The following is a 12,157-nucleotide window of genomic DNA, read 5'->3' on the forward strand; positions in this document are numbered from 1 at the left end:
ATCTGAGGAGGTAACCACCTGTGCTGTGTTCTGTGAGCATGCCACTCCCACTGTGTCGGCTGGTGTGTGTCTGTGCTAGTTCATCTAGTCACTGCTGAACTGTACATCCAGGGAGGGGAGGAGGCGGGAGCACTGAGGATGTGTGTCAGGAAGGAAATGGTAACACTGGGTGTACTGGAGAGCTGTGCTGTTGGATGAGAGTAGGTAGGGAGTCCCTGTGCTGTACAGTAGTTTAGTCCACTGTATGTATTTTTACATATGTAGAGTGTGTCACTGTGAGATACATGTGTGCTAGATTAGCCCCAGCACTGCTGTGAATAAGAGCTATCCACCCAGGTATGAGGGCAGCAACAGATTGTGCTCAGTTCAATAAGGCAGAATACCAGCTTCAACCCTTCAAGTTACTGTCTAGAATGGCTGGCTCCTTTATGGTTCCCAGCATGCACAGGGAGAGGACACAGGACTTTGACCTGTCCAAAGGTGAGCTGCATATCTGGCCAAAGGAGTGATAGAAGGGACTTGCTTCCTGTGCCAAGGAAGGAGAGTCACTTTTCTAGCTAGGTATGTCTGTGAGACTCCTGTGTATTTTATATGTTCCTCCTATGTTTTGTGTGTTCTTAGAACGTCTCTCTCACAGAGTATTGAGGGCTCTCTGACATCGCATTGCATGTGTTTGTGCTGTGTCCTATATACATGTCTTGTCTTTTGGGTGTAGCTAAGCATGTTTTGTGTTCATATCGTGTTTTTGCCTCTATCTTTGCAGTTTCTTAAGCAGTCCCTAGGCACACATGTGATGAGTGCATTTAAATATGCTCTGTGCATGTTTCTTTTTAGTATTTGTCTGTGATGCTTCTCATTCAAGCTATATGCATTGGTTTGGGGCATATTTATATGTGTGATTTGCGTGTCCATGAGTTTTGCTCATGTCTGTGTTGTTTCTTATCATTGTATTGTATGTGCACTTTGGTTGTATTTAAATATGTATTTGTTTGTGAACCTATGTCTGTTTCCTTGGCATGGACATGCATAAAGGGTATTAATTTCTAAAGATTCCTGTCTCTTTAGCATTGTTAGGTCTTTAATGCCTTTTCCTGTGACAAATTTCAGTGGTTTTTATCCTAGGCTGATCACCCTCCCCCCACAAGGAGCATTGTTGCTAGGGAAGATCAGAAATGTGCCTTTTATAGAGGGCTTTTTTTTCTTCTGTATGATTTCATTCAGCATTTGGTGCCCCTGGAAACCCTAATGCTTCTGGTGGTGGCTCCCTATCCTATTACACTTGTTAATACACTGCTCTTTGTCCTGTGGCAGCTCTTTGCATCTCAAGCTCAAAGTCTGCTGCTCATGACAACAGTAGCTATGCCAGTCTTCAGCAAAAAGAATGAAACGGTGAGTATAGTGCTTCCCTACAGTCTCCTTGGAACTGGGGCAGGTAAAAGGATGCTGAGGTGGTCTGCAGTCTTCTAAAGCCATTGGCTAACGAAGATAGGCTTTTGTGGTGGCTCTAGCAAGCTGCTTGGCTATTTATTGATTTCTAAGAGATCATTTGTCCCTCCCTTGGAATGTTTCTTCTTCCCAGTATCACTGGAATAAGAAACTTCATCTTGTTTTCTCACCCCCAGCTTCAGCCCAGCACCAAATGCGCAGACTCCACTCAAGCCCTGACTGTTCACTATGGAAGAGTGATGCAATGGCATTTGCCCATGTTTAGGTGAAGGCAGGCTGAGCACTAACAGAATTTCATTTCTGAGAACAGTTTCTCCTTTATTTTTTAGAGATCTCATGGCATTCTCCTGGGTGTAGTGGGCTCTGATGTTCCACTCAGGGAGCTACTGAAACTGGCTCCACGGTATAAGGTAAGACCCAAGCTAATGCAAACCGTCTGGCATCATACATGGCTAAATACCTAGTCACTTGTCCACAGGCATAATCCAATGAATTATCAGTTACTGTGCATAGAGGTGTAACCACAGATATAAAGCTTGGATCCTGTGATTTCTTTACAGAACCTGGGGAATTGTCATTTACCATGACAAGCCTGTAGACTACTCTAGAAACAAAGAAACTGAATGTCGTAGCAGATTGGTAATAGGACCTAGAACTTTTTACATCTTGTCACCAGCTTGAATGCATTCTAGGATAATAATGGCCCAAGTTGTCACCATGGGATTACTCTTTGGTGGGCTATCTAAAAAGAGCTGGTAGTTTCCATCCAGTTCCCAGTAGACTAAAACCACCGTCATAGCTGACACCATCACAACTAGCATCACCGTTGACACTCTTGGCAGAGATGCCAAGGATAGAATGGACAATTGAAACTGAACTATTCTGTCATGCCTAGAGGGACTTTCTCCAAGTCAGTTTTGAGATTTCTTGGCAGGGCAAGTTGAGGAAGTTTGCACTATTGCTGTCTGTAACTGTACGCATTTTGTGGTTAAAAAGGATTTCAGTCCCCAGACTTGTTAAGACGGCCCGTTTCACCAGCTCTGTATTGCTTTTAAATATGTTCTAAAAGAAAGTTGATCTCATTGAAAAAAATGAATTTTTAATGAGGCTCGGTGGGAAAGTGCTATTCTCTGTGAGGCCTGTTATACTTTGCTTCACTAGGCTTGTGCTGAGAATTCTGTACAATGTCGATTGGTCCCTCTAGTGAATTTCCATTAGGGGTCACCTTGACAGCAGTGACTGCTGGGGATTACCCCAAAATTCATGTGACTTAAGCTATGGGTTAAAACTTTTTGTTCCTATAAGTGTGACCAAACCAATGCTGGGTAGTTGCACGCACTAGAATACCTAATGTTTGATTGATAATTAGTCTCACAAATGAGTCCTCCTTCACTATCAAGAAATATACATCTGTATGGAGGTGTTAAAGACACTAGTTTTCCAGTGGATAATTCTTGTCTTCACAAGTGCAAATTATACTTGAGTTTTAAGAACTCTGTGGATTGGCTGAAATATATACTGTAGGCAGACTTGATCTCATTAGTCACTCTCTCAGAGTTCACCTGAAGGTCAAGTGCGACATTGCCTGGGGTCAGGGGCCCATCCCAGCCTACCTCTGACAGGCTCCACAAGGGGGAATGAGACAACTCAGGTTCCCCTGGGAGAACTTAAGTCACTGAGTAACTGGAAGGCAGTTAATTAGGCACCTGGGCAGGGTAAAAGGGAGCTTGGTTAAACAAGGACTCCTGAGGAGAAAGGAAGCTCCAGAGGAAGAGAACTTCCAGAGAGCCTGGACTAGGCAAAAGCTCTCCAGGTAAGGAGGCCTGGGAAAGACCCTGGGCAAACAGAGCAAAGACTGGGCAAACAGAGCAAAGGGCCTCTTCAGGCAATGGAGAAGCCTGAGGCTTTACAGCAGAAGGAGCTGCTGCTGGGACATAGAGACTTTTGTTAAGTTTTAGCTGGGCTCTGAGGTTAGAGCCTTTAAACCTGGTATGAGTGCCCCTTTCAAAAGACTTTAATAAAGAGAGAGAGACTACTATCAAGTAGAGTGTTTTGGCTTCTTTGTGACAGGACTGTTTAAGTGACCTCATTGTGGCTCTGCTGTGGCCTGAGTTAACACTCAGCCACAGAGGATTCTCAGAGGTGACAATGCTCCTTCTACACCCTTTTGGGGCTTGGTTTCCAGAAAGATGAGCTATGAGATCCACACTCAGTTGTGCATCTACAGTGGCCACCATGAAAATTTTGATTATTGCCTCAATACTTGTGGCCCTGTTACCATAGTGTTCCCCATTGTCCCACATTCTAAGTATAGGAATGCCATGGATACCAAAATTAATTTTACCTCCTAAATGGTAATTGTCGGCCACACACTATCTGTGCACTCACTGCAGTTACATGCACAGATCAATTACCTCATCAGTGCTTAGCTATCCATTTATGCACACAAATACTCAGTAAGACTCTTCTTGCTACCCAGAGAGCAGCTGGTGGCTAGGAAATCAGTCATTTAGTATCAGAGCCTCTTCCTGATTGTTAGAATAAATCAATAGGAATGTTGGTGGGACAATGGACTCACTCCCCTGTTACAGAGCAGCAACTGGAGAGGAGACCAGGCTAATTATTCGAATACCTTTTTCTAACAGTTGGGAGTCCATGGATATGCCTTTCTGAACACTAACAACGGTTACATCCTCTCACATCCCGACCTCCGACCTTTGGTAGGTGATTCTGATGCTCTTAGTACTGTTGTGACTTAAATCCATGGGCATTCAGGGAGATTAACGTATCTCATGTTTTTATACAACCGCTACGGCTATCAGGTCATTATCCTGGTGTAAACTTTCTGCTCACCAGATTTCCTTATATGAATTACCGAAACATATTCTCACAAACCAGCGTATATAGTTACCTGCAAGCCCACCTAGCCCTGTGCTTGCCCCTTGCTTCTGAAATGGCCTGTAGGACACAGTAATGCTCACATCTCCAGATCCTGCCCACACGTAGGAAATGTAATGGCTGTAGGATAAGATGACACCTGCATGTAAATGTAAGGGGACTGTTACCCCCTTACTAACGTTCAGTGGGGGAGTTTTGGTTGGCTAGCTCCCAGTACTACAAGGGGAAGGGTCTATGGGAAATCAGGACCCTGAGACTGACAGTCCCCGGGAACAATGGGGAGAGGCCAATGCTCCAGATCAGTCTGAATGACAGGGCAGGCAGGCTAATCAGAGAGTCAGGAGGCCAGGGAGGTCCCATCCTCCATGTGAGCTGGAATTTCCTGGGTCAAACAGAGTGGGGCCGAGCTAAAGAGAAAGCAGGGGTGCAAGCTGAGCTGGGGAGCAGAGCTGGGCCAGATCCAGAGAGAGCAGACCCTGTCCTGGGAGCAGAGCTGCAGCCCCAAAGCCAGAGGCACAGCCCAGAGAGAGCAGACTTCCCCTGGGAGGAGAGCTGCAGCAACCAGAGCCAGAGGGGTCAGAAAAGCAGCCCAGGAAGCAAGTCAGTGCTGGGAGCAGAGTTACAGAAGCAGCCTGCAGAGCAGACCTGTCCTGGGAGCAGAGCTGCAGCAACCAGAGCCAGAGGGGCCAAAGAAGCAGCCCAGGGAGCTGGAGGCAGAGCAGCAGCAGCAGTTTGGCGAGTGGTGGAGCTGGGGCTGGAGCAGTCTGGAGCTGGGTGCGGTGAGCAGCTGGGAAGAGCGAGGGGGACCCTGGGCAGCGGGCCCAGCACAGGGAGAGACTCCTCAGCCAGGAGGCTCTGCAGGCCAGGCTTGGATCATAACCCTGACAGGGCGGGGGCGACACTGGGAAGAAGGGTCCTCCCACTGAGAGCGTGTCGCCACCACCAGAGCGAGTGTCCAACCCACAGCATCCCTGCAGCACAGCCAGGGCCTGAGAAGAAGGCCTGGGACTTACAAGGAACAGACTGTGAACTGCCCTGACATTCCAGAGACACTGTTTGTGATGTTCCCACCCACAGAGCGGGTTGATGTGTTTCCTTTAACCTTTCCCATTTTTCCTTATTCTTTTTAAAATTAATTGTTGATTAAATAACTTGCATTTGCTTTAACTTGTATGTAATGGTCAGTGGGTCAGAGAAATGGCCAGTGCAGAGAGAGTACCCCGGAGTGGGACACCCTAGTCCCTGTCCTAGGTGACCACAGCAGGGTTGGGGCTCGAGCCCCCCGGGAATCCTGGGCCCAGCATTGTTGGGGTTACGAGGACTGTGCCAGACAGGAGAGTGGAAGGGGAGCCCTCAAGGGCAGGGAGGCCACTGGGTAAAGGAAGTGGGAGTGAGGACTCAGATCCTTTTGCTAGCCCACTTCACCGGGGTAGTGCAGAAGCCAGCAAAGTTCCCCACAATAGCAGGGCTATTCCCCTGCTTACATAAACACTCATTCGCCAGTCAATCTAAATAAATGTGGCTTCTCTATTTTATCACTGCAATATTGACTGTGACGTGCTAGAGGGCTAGCCTGGAAAGTTAGAGCTCCATTTCTTCTGTTTCTTTTATAAACTCCAGTACAAAGAGGGAAAGAAGCTGAAGCCCAAACCAAACTACAACAGTGTGGATCTCTCTGAAGTGGAGTGGGAAGACCAAGATGAAATAGTGAGTATCAGAAATGGATTGTAGCCTGTTCATGGCCCTTTCCTCCTAATTACTGGGGGTGAGGGAGTGGGGGTCAGTTTCCTTATGGCAGATTGTAGCAATTCTTGATTTCTTCTGTCAGGGGCTGATCATTACTAGCAGAGGGTGAGTCCGTACACAGAGAAACATCCCCTTCTCACTCCCATACAGGGTGCTTGTCTCCTCCTCTATGGGTACGTCTACATTGCATTTCGGAGGTGTGATTGTAGCAGGTGTAGACATACCCAAGCTAGCTTTGATCTAGCTAGGTAGTTAGACTGGAGCTAGGTCACGGAAGAGTCGCCATGAAGCTGCAGCAGCACAGGTGGTGGCTGCTCAAGAAAGTACCCAAGGTCCCGGGTGGACAAGGTTAGCCCAGGCAGCCTCCCATGCTGCTGCAGCTTGGCTGCTATTGTTACCTGGGCTAGCTTTTGATCTAGATCAAAAGTAGCTCCGCTATTTCTACATGTGCTGCAGTCACACCTCCCGGTTGCGGTGCAGATATACCCTAGGTCTGCAGTTTCCCTTACTTTGTGCTACTCGGGGTGGGACTACACGAGTTCTGATGGTTTCTCGCTTGAGCCTGCTTCTTGTTCTCATGGGGACCAATGTAGCTGGAGTCACAAGATGGGAGGGAGGCGGGGAGGAGATCAAAGCTCTAATAAATGCATTTTGGGAAAGTTCAAATTCAGGTCCTAACTTCGGGAGCACAGCCACATCACTATACTGGGAGACTCAGACCTCCCCTGCCCCTCCCACTATCTTACCCTGAACAGCAGAAGGGTTTAAAATCTGGGTACGGATTTTGCTGCCATCTAATTCTAACCTTTCCTCTCACTGTCCACTGCAGTCTGTGTGTTGGGAGGGAAATGTTTTGCAAGACCAGGATCACATGGAAGATATGGATGAAATACCAGGTGTCAGTGGCGCTGGAACACTTTTTATAGTGGGGGTGCTGAAAGCCAGCTAAGGAAACTGTAAAGCAGCAGTCCCCAAACTTTTTACCTCGTACCCCGCCTTACCTCTCTCCATGCCCCCCACCCCCCAGAGCCATGGCTTCAGGAGGTGGAGGATACGGACAGGGGTAAGGGGACCGACGCTGAGGCCGCAGCTGGGGGCAGGAGCAGAGGGCCGGGAGCCAGGACCCCAGGCCTGGAGGGCTGGGGGTGCTGCAGCACCCCCCGTGCCCCTAGTTCCTGTGCCTATGACAGGTGTCTTAACAACTTAGAGCCCAGAGAGACTGTGACAGGCTCAGTCAGATCATAGAATACCCCAAGCCTCCCTGGCCTTAAGTCAGGTGTTCTTGGCTAGGAGAAACTTACTTTGGTAGTCACTGTTTCATGCTCAGCGGGTAATTAAGCAAGTGATTTTAGTACACTGAAGCATGAAGCAGTAACAACTTGAACAATGACCTTATTAGATTTCATAAGGTAAGTAGGTGTGAGCTTACCAGTACTTGAATGAGACCACCACTGGATTACCAAAGGTGCTGCAGTAAATTGTGTTGCCAAGTCAGTTGGTGCCCACCTCCTTTCTGAGTCAGTACTGAACTAATGTCCTAGCATGATCCTAGGAGGCATTGGGCGGGAGATGCTACCTTTCAGATTAGCTAGGAAACCAAGGTCTATGGTCATTAAAGATCCCTAGCACTTTTTTTTTTTTTCAAAAGAAGGGGTGTGCTTGAAAAATTGCATTGTGTCTACCTAAACGCCTCTTCACTCCTCAGTTGAATAGGGTAGTCTCTTCACTCCCTGTCCTGTCATGTTTTATAGTGCTGCGGTGCTCTGTTAAACATATGTGCTTCAGTCCAGAAATGGCTACATTTCAGCAGCAGGTGAAATGGTTTGCGGGAGCACCTTATGATTTGTTAAATTGGTTTTAAAGTTTGTGAAGAGCTTTGGGGTTGTTCTGGAAGAACTAATATTGCTTTGTGTTTCTTTGTTGCCTTTTACCTGAGGATCTCCTAGTGCGGTGCAAACACGGAGAATACGTGACTTGCTCACTGTCACAAAGTGCAGTTGTGGCAGGATTGGCAGGTCCCTTCCCTCCAAGTCCTTAGCCTTAATGGCAAGACCATCTTTATAGGCTTTAAATAATAATAATCCATATTATTATATGGCATTTACCAGCCTCCCTGTGTGAATCTTCTGAGCTGCTCATAAAATGTTCTTAGCTGAGAGCTCTGAAAAGGCAGTGGAAAAGGGGATCCAGTCATTTCTCAGTAGAAGCTTCCCCCATATGAATTACAAACCACTCCACATCCTGTCCTTATCTAATTGGAGGCACTAATGCTAATCTGTTCCTCTGTGCAGCTGAGAACAGCAATGATCAATGGAGAAACGGGTTACCTTGCTATGGACGTGAAGGTCCCTGTGGATAAAGGGGTAAGAAATCTTGGTCCTGTTCAGGTCACAACTGGAATGGAGGTGGGAAACGGATGGTGATTTATGGAGGGTGGAAACCTAATGCTCAGCATTTCATGTGGGGATTTTAATATTATAGCATTTTACATATATAATTTGTTCAAACCAAAGAATGGTTCACAGATCATTAGTCTGTCCAGGCAAAGCCAAGGAATATACTGTCCATAGATTATAGGGTAATCTCTGTAGAGGAAACAATGCATGAAATCATAGGCATTCAGAGATGGAAAAGATATATTAGGTAGACCTAATAAAAAATCAGAATGTAATTTTTGTCTCTATTTTTTTCAGATTTTCAGGTTTTTTTGATCAGCACGGATTACATTTTCATCAAAATTTTTGATGGAAAATCCTACTAAAATTGCAAATTTTGAACTAGCTCTAATATTAAGTCACCTAGTCCACTCCTGCAAGATTATCCCTCACTGTGTTTTCCATTACTGCATTCAGTCTACTTTTAATTAACTCTCTCAAGTGATTGGGCATCCATCACTTCCACAGCCTTCCAGATCTCACTTCCCGGAAGCTTTCCCTCTCGAAGGCCTTGTCTACATTAGGAAATCGCACCACTTCAGCCATCAGTTTAGCTGACCTGTTGCTGCTGACTGTAGCTTGTCCTTCTCTATGCTCACAGCTAAACAGTGGTCCGCACCAATTCAACTAAACCAGTTGTTGACAACCCTTGCTGAAATGGTGCCATTTCCTAGTGTAACTAAGGTCTTACTTTCATTTGATTACTTCTAGTTATAGCTCTTGTAGCCCCTAAATTATTCCCCTCCATCCTCTGTGTTCACACCATTCAAGTACAGGTAGATGGTTGACTTGTCCTCCCACACCCTCATCCTTGCATTGCCTGCATATGTAATGCCTTTACATTTTTCACTGTAAGTCAATCCAACCAGCTCTGTCATTTTATTTCCTTTCTTTGTGGTATAATTTGTCAACATCTTTCTGGTACTGAAGTGCCCAGAGCGGAACGCCGTAGTCTGGATGTTATCTCACTGGAGCTCTAGAGAGAGTTACTATAATCTCTCTGCTGCACAACATCAGATCTCTGCACATAGAGCCCCAGCTCTCCTTGACTGCTGCCATATCATATTTGTCACTCCTCTCTAATTAGCTGCCATTAGTCTCATGCTTATGTCTCTTTCAGCATTACTGTCTCCTCACTTTCTCCCTCCCATTGTGTGGCTGTATTTCTCGTTATTTTTCTCCCTCCCACTTCCAGACCATTTCCTAAAATGTTAATGAAGATGGTTCCTAAGACACATCCTTGCTATTCTCCACTTCCCACCACCTGATATGCTATTGTTTACCATTACTTTTCATTTACAGTGTTTCAGTCAGTTTTCAATCCACAGGAAAAAGATCCTATCTAAGCCGATATTAATTAATTTTGGGGGAGTAAAATTTCATGAGGCACTGGAGCAAATGCTTTATGTAAATCCAAATATATTGTATGCGCTTTATTCCCTTCATCTATTAACTTTATTCTGTCAGAAAAATCCAATCTTGTTTGTCTGGTGAGCTCTATTCTTTAGAAGCCCAGGCTGCTTATTGCTCATGATTCCATTATCCTCTCAGGCAGGGGTCAGCAACCTCTTAGTTTATTGTAGTGCTGCAGACTCACAATATCGTTTTCTCAGAGACATCCAAAGGAATCTTCTTTATTTCAACATTTTTAAGAACGTCACAAATGCTTACAAGTTTCTCCATTTGCCTCCTTTTTCCCTTGTTTTTATTGTTCCCATCTGACATTTTCCTTATTTGCTTTTTTCCATCCCCTTTCTATATTTTCTCAATTCCAATTCTTTTCCCCCCCATGTTCTTTCTCAATTTTCCCCTTCTTTTTCCCATATTTTCTCATCCCATTCTGCTCCCCCACCCCACCAGTTTTTCTCTGTTAATTCGCCATCCCCATGTTTTCTATTTCTCCCTTCCCTTTTTTTATTTTGTTACCACTATTTCACCCCTCACCCACTTCTAATCCCTGGTTCTTCAAGTAATTTCCCCTCTGTGTAATGCACTTCAGGTTACACATGTGTTCCATGAACCCAGAACCAGAAATTTTCCCTAGAAGCATCCTTCTGGTCTGCGCATGCATCCTTGCTCATCTTGTGCTCCACACTGAAGGAATGAAAGGTCCTCTACCACTTAGTTCCTTCCTACCGCTTGTGGTTTAGGACAGAGGTTCTGTGTTCATGCTGACTTTTTCAGCTCCTCTCTTTAAATAGCGTTAAGAATTTTTAGAATTAGTTCTTAATTAGAAATAGTTTTAGGGGTTTGGTTCCCTACATTTTGGACCCCCCCCCCAGTCAATGAGTGTTTTGCTGTACCCGCCTCAACCTCAGTTCTCCTCGGTTTCAGGAGACTATGTTGAGGATCCCCAGCTTTAAAAGCTGCATCAGGAGCCACAAAGCTTTCCTGATCATGGACTACCATGATACCTGTCTGTACTGCCTGAGGGAAGTGCATATCACTTCCAGGTGCAGTATCTGCAGGTCATTCCTGAGTCGGTCTAAGCCATCCAGGGAGTTCTGACTCCAAGAGTTCCTCATGTTACAGTCCATGAAGGCAGGAACAGCCTCTGTCCAGGGAGACCCTCTGAATATAATCCTGAAGAAGAAAAGAGTGACTCCTCCTCTTCAGTCCTGGGCAGCTCCAAGACTTCCACATTCCCTCTGGCTTCAAGAAACTCTGGAGAGCAGAACCAGGGAAGCAGGGAGACATAAGCGCTCCCATAAGAACTATAGGAAAGGTTCCCCATCCAAGTCCTCTAAAAAGAGAGAGGAGTTCCCATCCCATATCAAGTCATAAGTAGCTACCTGCTCCAGAATGGGACCATCCAGTACTGGGATTTTTTCAAAGGGCAAGACATCAGCACCCTTTGGTCCTAGTACTGCTTCCTCGGCACAGAAACCCTCATCTCTACTGCCAGAGCCAGTGCTTCAGCAGCTCCAGTTATGGAAGCGACTCCATCAACTCTGGCTTGTTTCTCAGCTTCAGATGACCTCTTGGTGCTCCTGGAACAGGATTCACCACTGCATTCCAAACTCCAGTGCCCCGTACCATTCCTTCCGCTAGTACCGATCTCCCTGCAGTACCCCTTTGCATGCCCATTCTCGAGCAGGGGTTGAGCCAGACTGTTGCCCATACCATCAAAGAGCACCTCTGGTACCGAGGGCTTTCCATCTGGATCTGAATCCTCAAAGTCTGAAGAGGACTATGACAGACCCACCTGGACTATGCCTTGAGGGGATTGAGCCCAGACAGGACATTGGGAGTCTCCAGCGTATCTCTCTCCTCCCATCTGAGAGAGTACCCTACTCTTACTGGGGCCCTGCACTGAGGGGGTATGATACCTCACAGTGGCAGTATTTGGGACCAGAAGACCCATGAGACTACCCCCCAATGAACATACCTCATGGCACAAGGGACCTAAGGAGATTCAGAGCTCCCAAAGAAGAGGAAAAGCATCTTCAGCCTCCTCGAGAAGTGTAATTAAAGCAACAGGAGGAAGAGGATCAACAGAATAGGAGGATACCATGCCAGTGACCTTGTCCTCCTCTTCCCCAGACAAGACAGTGATTCCAGTTTCCCCACTGTGTCCTGTTACCCTAAGGTCTTCCTGGACTTCCTTTAAAAGTATGGCAAAGTTATTTCAA

At 46.2% G+C, this 12,157-nt stretch overlaps 1 protein-coding gene across 5 annotated transcripts in view; it reads left to right on the plus strand.

Moving 5' to 3' along the window:
- The window catches only part of CACNA2D4 (calcium voltage-gated channel auxiliary subunit alpha2delta 4), a 203,355-nt gene that overhangs the window by 79,264 nt on the left and 111,934 nt on the right, over positions 1–12,157 (plus strand). For all 5 annotated transcript variants that reach the window (XM_037877774.2, XM_043540197.1, XM_043540189.1 and 2 more), the window contains exons 14-18: positions 1,312–1,389; positions 1,776–1,856; positions 4,092–4,166; positions 5,965–6,051; positions 8,382–8,453. In XM_037877774.2, coding sequence (XP_037733702.1) covers positions 1,312–1,389; positions 1,776–1,856; positions 4,092–4,166; positions 5,965–6,051; positions 8,382–8,453 — 393 coding nt within the window. The remainder of the gene's footprint in view (positions 1–1,311; positions 1,390–1,775; positions 1,857–4,091; positions 4,167–5,964; positions 6,052–8,381; positions 8,454–12,157) is intronic.

Source organism: Chelonia mydas, chromosome 1 (assembly GCF_015237465.2).
Source record: "Chelonia mydas isolate rCheMyd1 chromosome 1, rCheMyd1.pri.v2, whole genome shotgun sequence".
Taxonomy (NCBI): domain Eukaryota; kingdom Metazoa; phylum Chordata; order Testudines; family Cheloniidae; genus Chelonia; species Chelonia mydas.